This window comes from Eptatretus burgeri, chromosome 1 (assembly GCF_056783735.1).
Source record: "Eptatretus burgeri isolate ZD-2024b chromosome 1, Ebu_testis_v1, whole genome shotgun sequence".
Classification (NCBI taxonomy): Eukaryota; Metazoa; Chordata; class Myxini; order Myxiniformes; family Myxinidae; genus Eptatretus; species Eptatretus burgeri.
In genome coordinates this window covers 131,034,694-131,057,193 of record NC_140961.1, presented here as the reverse complement: position 1 = coordinate 131,057,193, position 22,500 = coordinate 131,034,694, and the positions used below count along the sequence as shown (strand labels likewise).

Genomic DNA, 22,500 nt, shown 5'->3' with positions numbered 1-22,500 from the left:
CAAGATCAAGCGAGCTTTCACCCTTCTGCTCTACGGGAGGTTTCCGTCCTCCCTGAGCTCGCCTTAGGACACCTGCGTAACCATTTGACAGGCGTACCGCCCCAGTCAAACTCCTCGCCCGGAACTGTTCCCGGAGCGGGTCGCCCGAGCCGCTCGCCGGCGAGCGCGTGCGACACGCACACGAGGCACGGGAAGGCGCGCCGCGCCGACCGACCCTTGGGCTTCGCACCAGAAACGCGGGACCCCCCGACCAGGGGGCCCGCACTCCCCGTCTCACCGGGTTAGTAAAGGAACGGTAAGAGTAGTGGTATTTCTCCGGCGGCTCCGCGTCGGCGACAACGCGCGCCCTGCGCCCCTCACGGGGTCGGACCACGCGAGCCCCGGTGGGCCTCCCACTTATTCTACGCCTCTCAAGTCCCTTCACAGAATCGGGCTAGCGTCAAGCTCAAAAGGGTCTTCTTTCCCCGCTGATTCCGCCAAGCCCGTTCCCTTGGCTGTGGTTTCGCTGGATAGTAGATAGGGACAGTGGGAATCTCGTTCATCCATTCATGAGCGTCACTAGTTAGATGACGAGGCATTTGGCTATGATAGCTGTGTTCGCGAACCTGGTCTAGGTCACGAACACATACTACTTTTTCTCCTCGGGGTAAGAGAATAACTCATTACCCCCGCTGTACATTCAAGGCGCCATATACATTCCGTCAGTCCATCCTCGTACCGCCACTTTGCACCTATTCGTGCCGACTCATCATTAAACCCCTCGGTGTAGAGGCAAGGAGTCGCCAGCACCCATCTCCATACCGTCTTGACACACAATACTAAGCGGAGAATTGCCTGGAGGCCCGATGCGTACCCCATGGGGAGTCGTCCACTAACCATCCCGGTCTGGGCGGGGAAAGACGACCCCTCCGCCGGGCACATCGTGTGTCCTTCCAATCTCCGCTCGCAGAGCTCGCTGGGTGGCCCGGTGCGTGCCCCGCTTACACGACCACCTCATGCTTCCGCGAGGACTGTGGTGACGACGGCTGCGGTCCCTAGAGACATTCAGCACTACAGTACGCGCCAGTCCAGCCTCAGCAGCTGTATGGAGGGCATTGACACAGGCGCACCGTGTGTCCTCCCAGCGATCACTCTGCCTTTCAACGGTCACTCGATCGATTTGACCAGAATCGAACATGGGACATATCACTACTCAGGTGTCAATCCGTACGTCCTTTTAATCACGCGGAACAATTTCGGATTGAGATGGACCTTCTACTGACGCAGCGTGTTGCGCGTAAGCGCGGACCGCTTGAACCATCGGAACATAACGGCGGTCTTTTCTACGACCATCACAGAGATGAGTCTTAGGTCGGCTTTACTGAGACCAAGTTCACGGAGCAAGGTAGCCGATTCCAGCGCCCAGACTCCGCGCCAACTCAGAGTGATGGTAGAGACAGTGGCACATTTTCACTTTCAAACTTGTTCCTTACCCAGTCGAGGACTTCCGGAGTGTCGTAATACTTCCTTTTTCTGGCATGCTCGTCCGACAACTTGAGAGTATCACTTTTTATTTGGGTATCCAGTATCACCAGTTTGCCGTTCTTTTCTGCAATAATATGTGGTTTTCGGATACCCGCCGGTGTTGGAATCCTCGGCTCCTCAATAACCATGAACCCACGCTGTCGCAGCCGACCACAGGCGAAGCGCGAGACTGCGTCATGTCGCTGGACCGTTCCACCATGGGTTCGAATACATGCTTGGGAGATGTGATTTAGAGATTCCTTTGCACGACAACCCGCATCACACCATCCTTCATTTCCTGTCCCCGTCTACCACGGCTCAACCTGGATCCGGTGGGGAGCAAATTGCCCCTCACTTTCACCGAGTCGATGAAGGCTCTACCGGATTGGAGCCTAGATCGACCGAGAACCCAATCATTTGGCTCCGGTACTCTGCTCGCTTCCAGTAGACCTCGCCCATCCACAGCTTGGTACAAAAGTTTAGCCGTGATAACGTCCGCTTGCTTGATAGACCTGGGACGCTCTCCACCGTAATGCAGGTTGTACGTGTTCCGGCTCCTCACCACATCACCCAGTTTCGTTCTGATGACAGCCCTTACGTATGGGCTGTCCGATTGTTCAAGCCCTCGCATCCTTTTCTCACGCAAGATGGGAATCGTTACTGAGAACTGGGGCAAGCCCAGTCCGCCATCTGCCGACCGGGCATGAAAGTACTCCACAGGGGGATCCTTTGGCAACCTCAGCCACAGTCTAATATGATGGCGCATTTGCACATCCAACTTGCGGAGAGTCCCTCTTCTGGCTGCTCCCAGGACTAGGCCGTGCTGGAGCTGGGGTACGAGGTGGTCTCGCAGCATAAACATTCTCTGTTGAGGCTTTATGGGGGCTCGCCTTAAATTCCTCAGCCCCTTCTCGAGGGCGGAGCCATCAGATGGCGCCTCTCCGCGGGGAAGGAACTGGATACCCAGATACTTTAACTGGCTCGCAGCGTCTAGCACGCTTAGGTTTTGCTGCCCGAGGTAGAACACTTCAGAAGTGTCCACTACGTATCGCTTCGCCTTTGCGTCGATGGTAATCGCTAGAGTCGCAGATTTCTCCACGTTCAGCTCCATAAGAGAGTCATAGTTACTCCCGCCGTTTACCCGCGCGTCGGTGAATCTCATCACTTTGACATTCAGAGCACTGGGCAGAAATCACATCGCGTCCACACTCGATCACCGGCCATCGCGATGCTCTGTTTTAATTAAACAGTCGGAATCCCCTTGTCCGCACCGGTTCTCAGGCGACTGTCGGTCGCCGGGCCGAGGCGCGCGCGCACCCGAGCCTCGCACCATCGCACCTTTGCCCAACGACCGAACCTCGGGAGGCTCGGAAGAGGACGCGGGACGCGGCGGGTCCGGGCAGACCGCGCGAACGCCGCAGCGCTCCACGGGGAGGCAACGGCTCACGTTCGCAACAGAGTCCCTCACGCTCCGAGACCGCCACCAGGCCGATCCGGCCCAAGACGCCCGATGCCTGATGCCTGATGCCTGACGCCCCGCGAGAGGGCACAGGCCCGCTGGTGCGAAGGCGGGGATCGATGGCGCGCACCGACACGCGACCGCGCCCGGGACGGCGACGACACCGGCCGAAGCGTCTCGCCCGCCCCACGCCAAGACGCTGCCCACTCCGCGGCCGCACGTTTGACCCCCGACGGGACGCGCGGACGACGAGCGCCGCTGTCGAGCTCCCGCCACGAACCCCCCCCCCCGCACCCCCACGAAGGAGGGGGGTGGAGAAAGCAACGGAAACGCGACCGCAAAACGTGGGTCGCCACGCGCCACGCGGAGCGCTCGACAACGGTAGAGAAAAGACGCCCCGGCGAGGAGTGGGGCGGGACGGCCCCGACCGGCACCCCGCACACACCTCCCCGGACGGCGGCGGCGAACGGCGCGGCCGTACACACCGCCCACGCCGGCGGTAGAACCCGACGCCACGCCGCGTGATGCCGGCGGACCGGACGACGGGCCGGGAGCTCCACGGCCCCGGGAAACGGAGGCTCGCCCGACCGCGAGCGCGTTCCCGGACACCGCTTCGCGCCCCGGCTCGACCGACCCAGCCCTCAGAGCCAATCCTTGTCCCGAAGTTACGGATCTGGCTTGCCGACTTCCCTTACCCACATTGTTCCATCGCACCAGAGGCTGTTCACCTTGGAGACCTGCTGCGGATATGGGTATGGCCCAGAGCGAGATTCAGTCATCGCACCCGGATTTTCAAGGGGTGGCGAGGGCCCGCTGGACGCCGCAGGAGCTGCGACGCTCTGCAGGGCGCGGGCCCCTATCTCGGGTAAAACCCATTCCAGGGCGCCCGTCCCTTCACGAAGAAAAGAAAACTCTTCCCGGCACCCCCGCCGTCGTCTCCAGGCGCGCTTTGCGTTACCGCAACGTTGGGCGGCTGCGACGAGCACAAAGTGCAAGCACGCGAACCATCCCCCGACCTTTCTCCGCACTCTGGGTTCAGGGATCTGAGCCCAATTCCCTTTCGCTCGCACCGGGGCAGATGGGAGCCCATCGCCCAACATCGTCCGCAAGGCCTTCGCCCGTCACTTAGGACCGACTCACCCATGTCCAAGCGCTGTTCACATGGAACCCTTCTCCACCTCGGCCTTCAAAGTCTCTCGTTTGAATATTTGCTACAACCACCAAGATCTGCACCCGCGGCGGCTCCACCCGGGCCCACGCCCAAGGCTTCAGCGCCACCGCGGCGGCCCTCCTACTCGTCGCGGCGTAGCGCACGGACCACACTTCGTGTGCGCGCCGCGCGAAGGCGACGTGCCAAGCGCGAAGGAACGGTACATCGTCGGCGACGGCCGGGTATAGGCCCGACGGTCGAGCGCCATCCATTTTCAGGGCCAGTTGATTCGGCAGGTGAGTCGTTACACACTCCTTAGCGGACTTCCATGGCCACCGCCCTGCTGTCTCGACCAACCAACACCTTTTGCCAGGGCTCCGATGAGCATTCGCGTTCGGCGCCTTAACCCGGCGTTCGGTTCATCCCGCAGCACCAGTTCTGCTTACCAAAAGTGGCCCACTGGGCAGCTCGCATTCTTCGCCCACGCGCCATGCGCACGGCGCGCGACACGCGTGCCCGGCTCCGAAGCTGCGAGCCGGGCGTCTTACCCATTCAAAGTTTGAGAATAGGTTGAAGCCGTTTCGGCCCCAATGCCTCTCGTCAGTCGCTTTACCGGATAAAACTGCGCATCCAGCGAGAGCTCCAGCTATCCTGAGGGAAACTTCGGAGGGAACCAGCTACTAGATGGTTCGATTGGTCTTTCGCCCCTACGCCCGGGTCATACGATCGATTTGCACGTCAGAACCGCTGCGGGCCTCCACCAGGGTTTCCCCTGGCTTCGCCCTGCCCGGGCGTAGCTCAGCATCTTTCGGGTACCAACAAGTAGGCTGTGGCTCCGTCCACCTCCGCCGGCATGCGCCGGACGGAGAGCGACGGTGTCGCGCGCCAGCACGAGGGGAGCCCTCACCGCTTGCCAGCGGTTCGGGCCGAAACGGCGCGAGACGAGACGCGAGAGGGTGCCCACCGAGAGAGGAGGCATGAAGCCACCGGACCCGAGGAGCACCGCGCTCGCACCAGCACCCGCACCGCCCGACCCGGCCGCCGAGCGGACGGGATGCCCTAACCCGACCGTGCGCGCACCGCACACTTTCATTGCGCCTCCGGGGTTTCTTTCGAGCCCTTCGACTCGCGCACGTGTTAGACTCCTTGGTCCGTGTTTCAAGAAGGGTCGGGTGGGATTCCGACCCTCGCCGCAGACCCCGAGCGCCGGGGACTGCACCGCCAACGCGTGACACGACACGCGCGAGGAGAACGCGCGCGCGGCCGGGAAACCCGCACGGGGAGAGGACGGGCCCCGGAGGACCCGAACCCCCCGACCGACGCACGAAGCCCTCGGCACGCCGGCCACGCGGACGCGGAAACGGCCCCTGCCGGAGGCGCACGGCACCCCAGCTCCGCACCACGGTCGACGACGCACTGAGAACAGTTCGCCGCCAGTCGACGGAGCGGCGGGCGGCGGAGGCGCCCCGGACGCGCGAGACACGGCCGCTTTCGCGAAACCACGTTCGCACGCGGAGCGGCGTCAGACTTTTCTTTCCGTCCAGTTTCCCTCGGTCCCGGGGCGAGCGAACGCTCTCGCCAGGCCCCCGCGACGGGCGCGGCCCGGTGCCTCACCCACGACGACGCGCGAAGGCGCGACGCGGAGAGCACCGGTCGCAGGCCCCGCCACGGCGCCTCGACAAATAGCAAAGCTCTCGGTCGAAAAACCCAGGCTCTCCTGGCCGCCTCCGGAACCGGTCGCGGCGCACCGCACGCGGAGAAAGTGCCCCGGGCGGCGGACGGGTCCGCCGAGGGGCGAGGCCCGCCCACACGTTGACCGGGATCGTCGAAGTGCACCCGACCCATGAGGGGACGGTCGACGCGACGGCGTCCGGGCGCGGGACGGGTACTGCGACACCCACGACGGGCGACCGACGCCACGGCTGACTCCTCCGGGCGGACCGCGCGGATCCCACCCGTTTACTTCGCAACGGTTTCACGAATTCTTGAACTCTCTCTTCAGAGTTCTTTTCAACTTTCCCTCACGGTACTTGTCGGCTATCGGCCTCGTGCACGTATTTAGCCTTGGATGGAGTTTACCACCCACTTTAGGCTGCATTCCCAAGCAACCCGACTCCAAAGAGACCCGACCCCGGCACGTCGGGGGCCATCGCACCGGCCTGCCACCGTCCATGGAGGAGGCCCCGATCGAAAGGACTTGGACCCCCGAGCGATACCGGGAGGTGCGAGCTCCAGTACGCCACAACTCCACACGCCCGTAGTGCGGGCGGGGATTCGGCGCTGGGCTTTTCCCTGTTCACTCTCCGTTACTGAGGGAATCCTCGTTAGTTTCTTTTCCTCCGCTTAGTAATATGCTTAAATTAAGCGGGTCGTCACGTCTGATCTGAGGTCGCAAACATCGAAGTGCTCCCGGAGAGGCACGCCGTCACGAGAGCGACGCGCTCTCCGTGTCCAGCCACCGGTCCCCGTCGCAAATCACACGGGAGACGCGGAGACTCGGATCTGGCTCTCTGCGCTCTCTCTCCCTCTCTCTATACGCCGTGGTCGCCACACCGACACGGGGCCGTGCACGCACGCGCGACGAAATCGAAGTCGAAGTCGAAGTCGAAGCCGAACAAGTCGAAGTCGAAGTCGAAGTCGAAGCCGAACAAGTCGAAGTCGAAGTTGAAGTCGAAGCAGGCTCACTCACTCGAGGGCCACCGACGACTGCACGCACGCCACGGCACGACCAAACAACGCAAAAACAACAACGGTGCTGCATTTCGAAGAGCCGTGACCGTCGAGCAGCCTCGAACTCCCATTCGCAGGAACCACGCAAAGCGCGTAGCGAGGCCCGGCCCACCGAAGCGCAAAGCGCGAAGGAAGGCCAGGACACCCGTGCTCCCGATCGATAATCGAGCGACCCTCAGACAGGCGTGGCCCCGGGTGTGTAGCCCGGGGCCGCAATGTATCGATGATCAGTGTATCCTGCAATTCACACCAGTTCTCACAGTTGGCTGCATTTTTCATCGACGCACGAGCCGAGTGATCCACCGCTGTGAGTCGTTCCAAGACGATGCTTCATTAAACACCGACGACAAAGCTGCGCGCCTCGTCTTCCGTCGGTGGGACAAACCTTCATCGCAACATCGGCCTCGCCTTTGCCTTCCCTCGACGAACGAATCGTCTCGACGGGCGTATCACCTCGACCGCGGTGCGGCAAGAAAGAAAAGAAGGCCTCGCCGCCGCGCAGCTGTGCAGCAGCGCAGACGACGACGACGACGACGACGACGACCGCTCTTCGACACCACGGCAAAGCCACATCCACGGAAAAAAAAATCGTCGCCGACGCATCGCCGACACGGCGTCGACGATCGCGTCTTCCGCAGCCTTGGTAGTCTCGACCGAGGGTGCTCCGTGCTCTCGCATTGACCATCGATCATACCATGCCATGCCATTATGCCTTCCTTCGAGATGCCGTTATGCCATGCTCGTCCCGATAATGATCCATCCGCAGGTTCCCCTACTGAAACCTTGTTACGACTTATACTTCCTCTAGAAGTCAAGTTCGCTCATCTTTTCGGCGCACCGGCACGAGCCGACACGACGACAACGAGTGCCACGGACGGCCCGTGCAGGGGCTGATCCGAGGATCTCACCAAACTGTCCGATCGGTAGTAGCGACGGGCGGTGTGTACAAAGGGCAGGGACTTAATCAACGGGAGCTGATGACTCGCGCTTACTGGGAATTCCTCGTTCGTGGGACACTGTCTCAAGCCCCAGTCCCCATCACGGACGGGGCTCAGCAGTTTACCCGAGCCTGTCGGCGAAGGGCAACGTACACGCTGACCTGTCCAGTGTAGCGCGCGTGCGGCCCCGGACATCGAAGGGCATCACAGACCTGTTATTGCTCCATCTCGCACGGCTTGCAGCCGCTCGTCCCTCTAAGAAGTTAGTCCACCGGCCACACCGGGGTCGCGGAACTAGTTAGCGTGTCGGAGTCTCGCTCGTTATCGGAATCAACCAGACGGATCGCTCCACCAACTAAGAACGGCCATGCACCACCACCCACAGAATCGTGAAAGAGCTCTCAGTCTGTCAATCCTTCTCGTGTCCGGCGCAGGTGAGCTTTCCCGTGTTGAGTCAAATTGAGCCGCAGGCTCCACTCCTGGTGGTGCCCTTCCGTCAATTCCTTTAAGTTTCAGCTTTGCAACCATACTCCCCCCGGAACCCAGAAACTCCTGGTTTCCCTCATGGCTGCCGGACGGGTCATGCCATTCGACGCCGCCCGATCGCCGGTCGGCATAGTTTACCGTCGAAACTAGGGCGGTATCTGATCGCCTTCGAGCCTCCGACCTTCGTTCTTGATTAAGGAAAACATTCTTGGCAAATGCTTTCGCTTTAGTCCGTCTTGCGCCGGTCCCAGAATTTCACCTCTCGCGGCGCAGTACGAATGCCCCCGGCAGTCCCTCTCAATCATGACCTCCGTCCCGCAAAACGAACAAAATAGGACCGAGGCTCTATTCCATTATTCCCAGCTGTGGTGTACAGGCTCTACCACTCTGAGCACTCCAGTTTCCTCAAGGTAAACGCTTCCGGCCCGCAACGGACACTCATCCAAGAGCGTCTGCAGGGCTCCGACAGTCTCGCCGCCGGGGACGGGCGGGGACAGGAAGCGCGCCTCACGGCACGTCCCCCCCACGAGCCCCGGCGTGATTTCCAAATACGAGCTTTTTAACTACAACAGCGTTCGCTTACGCTGTTGGAGCTGGAATTACCGCGGCTGCTGGCACCAGACTTGCCCTCCAATGGATCCTCGCACATGGGTTTAAGGTGCACCCATTCCGATAGCAGCGCCTCGACCGAGGCCTGCATCGGTATTTTTCGTCACTACCCCACCGTGTCGGGAGTGGGTAATTTGCGCGCCTGCTGCCTTCCTTGGATGTGGTAGCCGTTTCTCAGGCTCCCTCTCCGGAATCTAACCCTGATTCCCCGTCACGCGTAGCCACCATGGCAAGCGCGAAGCCTGCCATCGAAAGTTGATAGGGCAGACATTCGAATGAAACATCGCCGGCGCGGAGGCCGAGCGATCTGCCGTGGTTTATCCAGTCACCATCCCGTGGACGGGCCCACGCCGAGCCCCGAACCCTCCCCGAAGGAAGGGCCCCCGAAGGACCTCACCCCACGAAGGGGAAAGGAAGGGAAGGTGGGCGGGCACCGCGTCGGTTTTTGGTGCTGATAAATGCGCGCCTCCCCACGACGTCAGGGAACCTTCACCCGTGGGGACCGGCGCTCGTTTGCATGTATTAGCTCTAGAATTTCCACAGTTATCCGAGTAACTTCCGAGCGCTCAAAGAGACCATAACTGATTTAATGAGCCATTCGCAGTCTCAACGGGTCCTTCCGTTCACACTTAGACATGCATGGCTTAGTCTTTGAGACAAGCATATGCGGCTGGCAGGATCAACCAGGGAGCGGCATGAGGAGCCGCCGTAAAGACCACGGCACGCCGACGGTCACGCGCCGCGTGGCGCGTCGCACGTGCCGGGCCGGGGAGCACCGGGAGAACCGCGCGACCACGCGCCGCGGCGGAACCCCGCCACCGTTGCACCGTTGTGTCGTGTTGTGCCATGCCGATTCGTTTCCCTCTCGCTCGCACGACATCGCTCCCGAGGGCTCGTCCGCCTCGTCCCTCTTGTCCCGCACTTGGACTTCGTATCGCCCCGGCGACAACCTCACGCCACGAACAACGTTCGTTCCGTACTTGGTACGCATCTCTCGCGCGCCTCTCGATCGCTGCACTGGTCAGAGGAAGAGAGTCACCGCTCCGACGGCGCGTTAACGGCAGCAGAACGTCGACGACGTCGGCCAGCCGAAAACCCATGTCGCAACCGCAACCTCACACACCGGCGCGCTCGGCGGAAGGAAAGCGGTCAGACAGAGTCAGACCCGAGTGCCCGGGAGGCGCCGATTCGGAACAAGAAACAGTCCGACGCACCGGAACCGGCCGGGCTGAAGACACCACCGAGTCCGACCCGGGGCAGCACGCCCGGCTTCGCAAGTGGGCGAAAGACCGTCGCGGCCACCTCGCTAGGCTCACGTCCATCATACGTGGCGACGCACCACCAAATCCACGGAATTCACAAATGTCATTCACAAATCCACAAATCCATTCACAAAGTCACAAAACCGTAATATTCGGCCATCCACCAACAATCTTTACATAATGCGACGACTCAGCGAGTCAGGCATGCGACGATAACCTTCATTGGGATAAAAAATGACTTTTAAACACCATCTTTATCGAAAACACCGTCAGCGCGCACACAGAAAACCTTAACGCGACTCAACGATGCGTCTGCTCGAGCGCACTGCATCATGGGACGACCCGTGACGCGTCGAGTGAAATATTATTTATACAATCTTAAAACGTCTCCAAAACATCCGATTTTTACCAGAATGTTGACAACCGAGTTTTAAGCGTCCTAACTCACAAAAACCGAAGACAAAATTAAAATCGAAGTTAAAACGAACTCGTAACGTCGAGTGAAGCAAAAATACTCCATTTCTCCACATTAATTTAGGAATTATGTTTGACCTCATTGTGACCTTGACCTTTGACCGATTTTGACCAAAATCTAATCAGCGCTTACCATCACCCTCCTGAATCACATGGTGTAATTTGACATTGGTATCTTCTTCCGTTCTTGAGTTATCGTGCCTACAAACAAACAAACAAACAAGCAGTCATTGACTGGTACTTACGAAATCGTCAACTTGACCTCTGACCTAGTCTAATAAAAGCTGTCTCTGGAGAAGGTAGCGAAGCAAACCAGAAGTTTCTTCCATGATTCTGTACCAAACCATCAAAAATTGAATTTTGACCTCACTGTGACCTTGACCTTTGACCGATATTGACAAAAATCTAATCAGCACTAGCCATCACCCTCCTGAATCACGTGGTGTAATTTGACATTGGTAGCTTCTTCCGTTCTCGAGTTATCGTGCCTACAAACAAACAAACAAGCAGTCATAGACTGGTACTTACGAAATCGTCAACTTGACCTCTGACCTTGTCTAATAAAAGCTGTCTCTCGAGAAGGTAGCGACGCAAACCAGAAGTTTCTACGATGATTCTGTATCAAACCATCAAAAATCGTAACGTCGAGCGAAGCAAAAATCTCCATTTCTCCACGCAATTATACCTTAACGTAACTCAACGACGCGTCTGCTCGAGCGCAATGCATCATGGGACGACCCGTGACGCGTCAAGTGAAATATTTTTTATACAATCTTAAAACGTCTCCAAAACATCTGATTTTTACCAGAATTTCGACAACCGAGTTTTAAGCGTCCGAAGCGATCGCAAAAACCGAAGACAAAATTAAAATTGAAGTTAAAATGAACTTGTGACGTCGAGCGAAGCAAAAATACTCCATTTCTCCACGTGAATTTACGGAATTATGTTTGACCTCACTGTGACCTTGACCTTTGACTGATTTTGACCAAAATCTAATCAGCACTAGCCATCACCCTCCTGAATCACGTGGTGTAATTTGACATTGGTAGCTTCTTCCGTTCTCGAGTTATCGTGCCTACAAACAAACAAACAAACAAACAAACAAACAAACAAGCAGTCATAGACTGGTACTTACGAAATCATCAACTTGACCTCTGACCTTGTCTAATAAAAGCTGTCTCTTGAGAAGGTCGCGACACAAACCAGAGGTTTCTACGATGATTCTGCACCAAACCATCAAAAATCGAATGTTTTGGATGTTTGACCTCACTGTGACCCTGACCTTTGACCGATTTTGACCAAAATCTAATCAGCGCTAGCCACCACCCTCCTGAATCACGTGATGTAATTTGACATTGGAAGCTTCTTCCGTTCTCGAGTTATCATTTTTTGGATGTTTGACCTCACTGTGACCTTGACCTTTGACCGATTTTGACCAAAATCTAATCAGCACTAGCCATCAGCCTCCTGAATCACATGGTGTAATTTGACATTGGTAGATTCTTCCGTTCTCGAGTTATCGTGCCTACAAACAAACAAACAAACAAACAGAAACGGAAGGCATCAATAGACTTACGAAATCTTTAGATTTCGTAAGTAACAAACAAACAAACAGAAACGGAAGGCATCAATATACTAAAGAAATCTTTAGATTTCGAAAGGAGAAACCAATGTCACCCTTAGGGTGACCCGCATCTTGCCAAAAAGTGACCACGTGTGACTTCTTTAAGGTCACAATGAGGTGAACAGAGCTGCTATCCACCAGGAGCGACTCCTTGAGGAATATCTGCCTACGAGAGATTCTGATGAGAATCGTTCTCCAGAGTAACCATGAAAAATATGCTTTTGCCTCATAACGTCACCAAATGACGTCATAATGTCTCAAGCTTGACATATCTAGAAAGCACTCATCGAGGTGTTCAATTTGAGGTACTACATGATATGGTTCCTAAAACTTGAAAATTTGACCTTGGGGTCAAATATGTTTGACCTTCGGCGCTAACCATGAAGGTCAAGGCCAATCGCCGCCAAAAATTAATCAGCTGAGCGCCAGACCATGAACTATATTCCCATGAAGTTTGAAGACGATCCGATCAAAATTACTCAAAAAATAAGGGTTTCGTCGACTCCCCTGATTTGCGACAAAGTGACCTTGACCTTCAAAATTTTGTGCGCTGAAAGGGACCTCTATAGGCCTCTGATATGCGAAGTTACAAAAATTTCCAATGATAACTGTGCTCTGCAGAATTTTTTTATACGTGATTACAGACAAACAAAAAATAAATAAATAAAACATACAAGCTGACTAACATATCTTGCAAAAACTTCGTTTTGGCAAGATAACGAACAAACAAACAAACAGAAAGGGGTGAAAACAGTAACCTCCATCCATCTTCGAAGATGGCGGAGGTTAATAAAGAAAGAGATTTGTGGCTGTAGTTTGGGTGGGGTTAGAATTGGAGTGCTCGAGTTTTGTAGCTTGTAGAGTTTGAAAGTTAGAGTTATAGAGTTTCAGGGTTTGAAAGTGTAAGAGCTTTGGTGTTTGAGTTTGCTGGTGGCTCTTAAGATAGATGTCGGCTCCCGAGACAGATTGATGGGGCGCTCGAGTTGAAGCTTTAGAGATAGATGTTGAATGTATGTCTCAAGCACTCAACGTGTCCTTGACCAGACAATTTAAGAGATGACCTGCCATCACTTCATGTAAAAAGCACGTCGTTATGCCCAGGGTACATTCAGCATTAATCACAACTATTGGAGATAGTTCACTCACCGAAAGAGCTTGGTAGGTTCCAAGGTAGAGGAAACCCGCTCACAAATCTGCCATGCGATGTGCTGCATCAGTGACACCAAATGCTCATCATGGTTGTAATAATGTGAGATCACCCACACCATCCTCACGCAGTTCATTAATGGCAGCAACACATCTCGCACATCCTTAAATGTTGTGCCGTGAGTGAGATTCTGAGGTGAGAAAAAATAACTAGTAAATGAAGAGATTGTGGTTATTTTGTAGTATTATGAGTATATATATATATATATATATATATATATATATATATATATATATATATATATATATATATATATATATATATATATATATATATATATATATATATATATATTGTTGCGAATTCGCGCCCGCCGGCGTGCGAGCGGCCACGTAACTCGAATCGCGGCACGTCGCCCACCGGACGGACAATTCTGTCATGACCCTCTCGGACTAACGCCGGGAACGAGTCACGGGTGGGCCTTTCGGCCTCACCACGATCGTGCCAATCGGCCCCCCGCGTGGGATAGGGTTGTTCGCCAAACTCGACCTACCTAAGTAACACGCGGAGGGTAGACCGGGCGATCGCACCTCGCCGCAGGTCGACTCCAGACACGGGCCACTTAAGCGACCCGTTCCGTACTAGCGGGATAACCGAGCGGTGTTATCGTCAGCCTCGACGGTTCCGATTAATTATCGGACGTATTAAGCCCACCACCAACCCTTTACGTGAAGTAAGATGGAGATTCAATTAAAGAAAAGACGAAGCGAAACGGGAAAAACAGTTCAACATAATGCACATTTATTCCGCGGCACACGGAGAGCACACATATACAATTACAACAATTATGCACCAAAAGCAGATCTAACAAAAGAAACACAACAATGCAGATCCACTACCGACTACGCGTGCACACGACAACACTTACACAGTTTTACTTTGCAGACGGCGCCGACAACACATTTACTCAAAAGCAAAAGAAAAGGGCCACCCTCAAAGACAAGGGGACAGACGGGGCCTGTGGGCCGCGAGAACGGGTGGATCCTACCTGTGTCTTGTGATGAGCTGCAAATGTGGCGGCGCGGCGGTGCCCCGACTCCGCGCTCCTCCGCGGGTTTCGTTGGCACTGCTTGGAGTGGGGTGGGAACGGGGCCCCCTTTTCGCACTATCTCAGCGCGGGGGGAAAAAAAAGGGGGAATTGGTGATGCTCTGGGGAAAGAGGATAGCTGGCTTGCTTGGGTCCCGTGACGAGCGACTCCACTGCGAGCTCGTCGCCGACCGCCGTCTTCCTTGCCTCGAACCCGAGCTATCCGGTCCCCTCCGCAATTCTCCTCAGCAGACTGCAGCAAATCACCTCGAGCGCGCTCCAGGCTCCAGGCTTCCTCTCTCTGCAGCTCCCCGACAGACTCCAAACCCCGACAGACTCCGACCTCCGACAGACTGACTCTCCTCCAGACCCGACTTGACTCTTCTCAAACTCGCCTGACTCGCCCCGCGCTCGGCGCTTTATAGTCCGGCAGGAGAACCCATATGCAAATTTCTGGATCAGAACGAGCTCGGGGGTGGAGCCACGCTCGCCCATTGGACGGATAAAAAGGGGCGTGAGTCTCCCCTGATCCTCGAATTTGCATATCCCGATTCTACTCCGACGCGCCTGGAGGCGGGGCCAAACCGCCCCGCGCTTGCCGATTGGATGGATCAGAAGTGGGCGTGTATCATTCCTGATCCGAATTCTCCTCGAAAAGGCCACACTTTGCACCCGCGGCTCGGCGTGCGTCCCGTACGAGTCCAGGACAGCATACCACATTCACTCCATACACACTCAGACCCGCTGGCCCTCACTGACACAACATGTTTGTTTCTCAACTCGCATCACATTGCTGAACACTGCCATTCTTCTTTACTGGAATTCCTCATCTAACTCATGCTCCCTCGTCATCCGTTAACTAGTAGCACATCCTTTTAACACGACGTAGCGAGCTACGTCCCCACTACTCATTCAAATCTGTCACTGTCTCCCAAATCCAAAAATCCCATACTCTAAATCTATCCTAAAATTCCCACTTACTAACCATTCCACGGGCTCCATGAGGACTTGTGCCTGCCCCATGAGGCTGGTCTAACTATGACTAACCCTTCCCCCTCACTAGTTGTTTTCCTGTGCCCTAAGCAAGGGGGTATCCCACCCCCTGCCCAGGAATCCTGTTTACCCAAAGTGGCGAGGCTTGCTTTTCTCTCTTTTTTTTATGCGCACCAGCGCGGCAACTCACAACCTGCGCTCCTTTCCCGTGACGTCATGGCAGCTGTTCGCGCTTCACGCTCCTCGTCCCTTCTCGGACGGTAACATCCAGCAGGGATTCCCCTCCTGCCGGATTCCAACCATGCGTGCAGCCACGACGTCGCCCTGCGCATCCCAAGCAAGCCTCGCATTTCGAGGGGTTCCCCACGCGAGCACATGTGCTCTGCTCATCCGTAACCCGCACCGCGGAATCCCCGATGACGGCACTCGCACCCCAAAACTGCCCGATTTCTCGTGCAAGCCAGGGCACGCGTAACGCATCGGGGAGGCTTTTTGTTCGCACGCTCTACGAACAGAATGTGCGACGCAGGCCACACGGAGCTTTGCACACACGCTTGCCTGGAGAACCCGTCCGATCCAAATTCACACTCTCCAGCCTACCTTCTGTCCGTCCGCGGGATCGGCTTGCATCCACCACGGGCGTTTCCGGACCGGATCTCACTTGCGCAGGCGCGCACGCGGTGGCCTCGTGCGAAGCACAGCACGGACCCTGCGCGCGCTGCTGTGCGAATCCGGCATGGTCCTCGAAACGGCTACGGCCGCTACACGGCCCCTGTCCCTCGTCTGAATGGCGACAAAGACGGCACCAACGGACGCACTTCCGCGTGCCATGACGCTTACACATCTTGCCATGACACTCGGACACGCGGTTGCGTTTCCTCGCATACCAACCGCCATCTCCCTATCATACCGCGCTCTCACACACGCGGTTTCTCTCGCATACGCGGTTTCTCTCACACACACGGTTTCTCTCACACACTGCTTTTTACCCACGCACGCCATTTCACCACACATTTCGCCACACTCATAAACACACACACACCGGGACAATCACGCTAGGAATTCGCAACACCACAAGCGCTCCCGGGGCCTCCATACCTCCCAAGCTCCACGTGTATCCGTTCACAGTACTCGCCCGCTCTACCTCGTTCGGCACGACCGGACTCACCTCGTCGCGATCCGCTTCAAGGGGGCATATTCCCTCCCCCTTGTTCCTGAAGGAGGCTAGTCATCCCATCCTTCGCCCGGGGCTTATAAAAGGTGGATCGCGAAGCCGTCCGCGCTCTCTCTCCTCCCTCGCACAGTATCTGCCTGTTTGCCATGCCCACTTCTCCGCCTCTCTGCTCCGCCCTCTCTTCACTGCACCTCGTTGTCTGCCTGTCGCTGCATCTGCACTCGAGGTTGGAGTGTGACAAACGTTCTTCTGGACCAGTGTGGAGCACGCATTTCCATGAGCCCCGGCAAAGTGATCAGGCAAGAGATAATGCGCTGACTCTTAAGGTGGGATCGCTCAAGTGGAGCTTCCCCAAAGCTTACTGGGTTGCGTGGTCGATCGACCGCGCCAGGTATTGCAAGGCTGTTAGTCCTCATCTGCTCTCCTTCCTTCTGGCTATCTAATCTTCATCGGGTTTGGTGTGTGTGTATCGGATGGTGCCTGTTGTAGCATAAATTAAGATTGTGGAAGATATATCAGAATAAGTCTGCTCTGCGTCAGCTTTTGTAAATTGCTTGCCTTTTGACGCACCCCACAAATTCCTTGCTATCCCTGCTGTACAAAATAATAAACCCCTCCCACTGTGCCACATACCTTTCCTCACCAATTGTAAATGAATGCTTTGTATAGAAATGTTCCCAGCACATTTTCATCTTTTCCTTCATTGGTCCAGCATGGTTCGTATTCTTGCTTAGCTGGGACGTTATCCCCCAACGATCTGTTTTTTCTAGCCGGTACGTCTTTGGCAGTTACACTCGGCTGCATCTGATGTGATAAGGTAGGTGATACGGTTTGAACAAGGTGTACCGAGGGCCTGTCCCCCGGTTATTAGATCACGTGACCATTCAGTTACCTGGATCCAGTAGACGGAGGACCCTAAGTCACGTGGTTGAGTTATTGACGTTCATGGTTGATTAGCGACCCGCCGCATCATGGAGTTATCCATGTGCGACGGCTTGCGATTCTGGAGAGTCTGGTGGGAACCCAAAATAGCTTCTCCCCCCCCCCCCCCACCGCCTGCCCTTGTGGTATTCTCTCCCCCGACCCCTGGTCCGCAACAAATATATATACATACATACATACATACATATATATATATATATATATATATATATATATATACATATTGTTGTGGGCCGGGGGTCGGTGGCGAGAACACGACAAGGTGGGGAAAGCTTGCGTCGTCTCCCACCAAACTCACCAGAATTGTAGGCCGTCGTTCGGATAACTCCGCGAGCTGGCGGGTCGTTTAACTTTCACCGACTGTGGTCACCAATATCTCAACCGCGTAACGTAGGGTCTATTTGTTGATAACAAATTTACCTAATTAACTACGCGATTTCGACTACCGGGGAAACCACGCCCTCGGCACGTCTTGCTCGAACCGGGTCACTCGACCGACTGCGGTAGCGTTCCAACGACCGACTACCAACTCCGGTTCGGGTGCAGCCGAGTGGAAACTGCCAAAGCCGTGCCGGCTGGAATGAACGGATTATCGGGGATAAAACCCCACCTAAACTCAGATCCGAACCATGCTGGACCAATTCAAGAAGGGACAGAAACGGACTGGGAATATTTCTACACATGTTTATTTACAATAAAAAAACAAAGGCAAGACTTAACGCGAATATGCAAGAAGAAATATTTACAATGAGCAAAAACACTTATTCAGATCTACTTACAAGACGGACCCACACGCAGACACACACACACACACACACACACACACACACACACACACACACACACACACACACACACACACACACACACACACACACACACACACACACACACACACACACACACACACACACACACAAAATGAAAAGAAACCCAGAGTCTTTATTGAACCCTCGCAGCCATGGAGAGAGACAAGCTGGGGGTCAGAGTTCGGTGGTGTACCTGACCGTCGGAGGAAGGGTGTGCTCCGTGATGCGGCAACTGACAAAAGTCGTTGGTCCAGTCCCCATTCGCAAGTAGGGACTCGTGGTTCGTGGCGGAGCTCGGGTGGTGAACAATCGGGGTCCACGGAGGGAGGTCAGGGTCGCTCTGTCCTTCCTTAAAACTCCTCATAGCAGCTACCGTGAAACTCCAGAACCCTGTAGAGCCACCGTGAAACAAAACTGACTGCTTACAGCCACCGTGAAAGCAAACACGACCCGTTACAGCCACCATGAAAGCAAACGCGACCGGACCCTTTTACAGAGAGTCTCGGAAATGTATTGCCCTTGGCGAAAACGCACCTCGCTGTCCGCCTCTGATTGGACAGGGTCCTCCGACCCACCTTTCCGGGGCGGGGCCTTGGCCCCTGCCAGGAGACCCCAATTACTCCTCAACGTGGCTTCGCTCTCGCCGAGTAACAGTGTGAGCGCCGCGATGGTCATCGTACAAGAGTTACAACGCTCGTGGGAGCAGAGAACAGGAACCGCGAGATCCCCTCTCGGCAAGTCAAGGTACAAGCAGCCAGTGGGTGGTGATGGGGTGTGATAGGCCGAAGGGGTCATGCAGATGGGATGGTTTATTAGATGTAATAACCTAACTTAAAGAAACCGCAACGCACGCCTTTGATTCTCCCACCAGACAAAAGGAAGGGGATCTGAATCCACACATACTTAACGACATAACTGACTTTTGGTACATCTGTATGTTGAATGCAAATGGTTTCCAGATCTGTAACACTACACCCCCCCCTTTTTTAGACTCGACCTGAGCCGTTAATTCTTGTGTGGCATGCAGGTGTAGGTTTTCCCCAAGTACGTTTTATCTACGGATCCCTGAGTGTGACATTTGGAATACATGTTCCAAAAATAAATAACCTAGTGTGTTGCGTAACTAAACTAGCAGACTCACTCGGACAACTTAACTGCATTGCCGGCACGAAACAAACAACAGGTGGGTTAAAATCACGTACAGTCCTAATATTTTCACTACCCATGGCCCAGGACCTATGATTTGAGTAGAGAAAACACAGCAAAGTTAACATTTGTGGGTGAGTGCACAGCAGGCTTTGATGATCAGACGTCTTTAGGGCTTTCAAAAGTCCCTTGATTGTCGTTGAATTCTTCTTTTTTTTTTTTCCTTCCTGGCTGCTGGAGGCAACTCACCCTAACACGGCAGGCCATACGCCGTCTCACAGACCATTTGAACTGGCCTTTATGCAACAAGATCTCCGGGCTGGTCAGTGCAGTCCCTGGTCCATTTGAACTGGCCTTCATGCAACAACAAGGAGATATCCGGGCTGCTAAAATGCAGTCCCCGGTAATGCGGCTGCCTGCAGGGCAGTCCTTGCAAAACACTTTCAGAGATGGTCCTGAAGCACATGGCGAGAGAGGATGACAATGCAAACAAAGGCATGGGCAGGTATGGAGATAAGGCAAAGGCAGGCAAAGCATGGCATGGCAAACGCAGACCAGGTAAGATGCAGTACAAGAGGAGGTCGGCACACGAAGCTGGCCGGCCTCGGTCTGGTCTCCTGAGGTTGTGGAGGGAGTGCGGTGGCGCTGGCCGGTCTGAAAACGGGCTTGGACCTACCCTACGGTCTCCCCCCAACCTATCGCCAATGCCTGTCCTTGTCCATACCCACCCCATTAGTTTGCAACAACAAAACAACAAATAAATTTAGACTCATATTTTTATCTCTTTTATAATTACGTATGTCCCTAGCCCCCTTATCGTCTTTATTCGGCTAACCTGTCCTGACCGTCTATCCTCAATCCCTAAGATCCTTTCTGAGGGGACTGAGGAAGAGACTAGTGATTCTGTCTTGAGGCCCAATGCAGCTTCAGAACAACTCCCTCAGATTTCAGCATTTTCAAGGTGAGTCCAGCGGCCTACGACCAGCGAAGGGATGGATGGTGCGGAGAGGTACATCTCCCTATCTACCCTAACATTTAATAACTCTTAAACTACCCCGGGGCTTTCAACAAACACCTCCCACTTAATCTATTGGTTCTACCAACCAAGATTCCCATCACCTGTGTTGGTGTCCTCACAAATTTGGCCATGCCCTCAAATTTTCATCCATGCCCTCGCACGGTTTTGTGGCTGGGCAACGTGGCTCACTTGGCAGGAACTACCCTCTGCCGATTATCCAACTATGGCACCCCCAGGTCGCTGAGGCTGTCTCCGAGCCTACCTGCTCCTTATGAACGTGAGGGATGCCCTTCCTGGCATCTTCCCTGTCGATGCCCTTCCTGGCATCTTCCCCGTCGATGCCCACGTGGCATTTTGGTGCTCCGGGTCCCGTTTCCGTGGGCTCCCCGTGCCCATCACACTAACTCGGTCCCTTGGACCCATGGTCTACTCTGGCCGACTACTCCGGTGCCCAGGGAGCCCTCTACTCAGTGTGCACCTTTCACCAGCCACACTCCCAGCTGGTCAATAGACTCCTGCACCCTTCAAAAAGGTCTCGTGCCTTCGTTCACACCAACAACAAAACGACATCCGTTTGGTTAATTTAGCTAACCCGCGAACTAACGTTACACTAACCCCGGGTTCCCTTGGGTGGGATTCACTACTCCCCCCAATCATTCGTTCGCACCATGCATTCCACATTCACACTCGGGCCCGCTGACGCACATTCACTCATCATGTTCTTCTCTTTATAATTCAACACACTCGAACAACTACGTCCCCCTAACTAATTAGTGCTCCCCATCATCCCTTACTCTAAAGCACGTTCCATTTAACTCTACGGAGCTAATCTACGTCCCCACTTCTGTTCCATGTCTGTCCATGTCTCCAATCCATTCTAAATTCTAACTTAAATTTCTCTGACTGATTTTACCAGGCCCCATGGAGGACTGCTCTTACCCCGATGAGGCCGGTCTATCTATCGCTAAACCCTCCCCTAACAATTTCTCCTTTGCCCAAGACGAGGATGTTCGCTACATCCTGGCTGGGGATCGGGTACCCGTGCAAAGGCTCGGTAGGCCTTGCACCGCCAGAGCGGCGGTTTACAGTTCGCTCGTCCCTTCCCTTCGGGTGATAATTGGAAGCGTAACGTCGCCCCGTCGATCGCATTACACGTCCGCTTCCGAGTCATGCACCATGTGAGCCGTGCGTTTCTCACCTGGCCTTCGTGCTGCATGATTCCCGGTTACGTCACTCACACACGAACCGCTCTGCGAAGCTTGCCACGCAGACGGAACCGGCTGTGTCGCCATCAGGACTCGCTTCGCGCATCCCGCGAACAGCACTCGTGGCCTACAGCACGTCAGCCGATGCGCACGTGTTCACATGGGGACACGTGCTTTCCAAATTCACACCATTGCTGCCATTTTAGCCGTCCACGTGGTGGTTTCGTACCAATCACGGGACGTTTCAACACCAGCTCCTGATCACGGAGTCGTGCGCGCCTGGGCCGTTCGCAAGATACGGAACGGACCTTGCATGCAGCGTCCCGCGGAGCCGGCGCGGTTTCCAAAATAACTCCGTCCGTTACACGGCCCACGTCTCCCGTCTGGGTCGGTCCGTGTTCGATTTCCACACATGCACTCATACATTCCATATCATTTGCACCACTCGCACATTCTAACACACACTCTGGGACATTCACATCAGGGTCGTGTGTTAGCCCAAAAGATCCCGGGGTTTCTATACCCCCCAAGCTCGGAATGTGCTCATTCGCACCATGCACCCGCTCGACCTCGTACGGCCTTCCCGGACTCACCTCATCACGGCCTGTCTCGAGGGAGCATGCCATCTCCCCTCGTTACTATGGGAGGTTAATCTGACCCTTGCATTGGGTTTCGACACATTCCCCAAGCTCAACCCCAATGTCCCCTCCCAACTCTACTTGTGTGTGCTCCTCTTTAGTTTCG

General features: G+C 55.1%; 1 protein-coding gene and 3 pseudogenes across 6 annotated transcripts in view; all 4 read right to left on the bottom strand.

Moving 5' to 3' along the window:
* The window catches only part of LOC147035429 (28S ribosomal RNA), a 7,237-nt pseudogene extending 733 nt beyond the window's left edge, over positions 1-6,504 (bottom strand).
* Positions 1-22,500, bottom strand: part of DNAH10 (dynein axonemal heavy chain 10) — a 494,970-nt gene that overhangs the window by 380,029 nt on the left and 92,441 nt on the right. For 5 of the 6 annotated variants that reach the window (XM_085898117.1, XM_085898134.1, XM_085898126.1 and 2 more), the window contains exon 8: positions 13,382-13,572. In XM_085898117.1, coding sequence (XP_085754243.1) covers positions 13,382-13,572 — 191 coding nt within the window. Of the gene's footprint in view, positions 1-13,381; positions 13,573-21,749; positions 22,030-22,500 lie in introns of those variants that run through there. The other variant, XM_085898143.1, reaches the window with a different exon arrangement.
* LOC147035428 (5.8S ribosomal RNA) lies at positions 7,012-7,156 on the bottom strand (annotated as a pseudogene).
* LOC147035427 (18S ribosomal RNA) lies at positions 7,592-9,565 on the bottom strand (annotated as a pseudogene).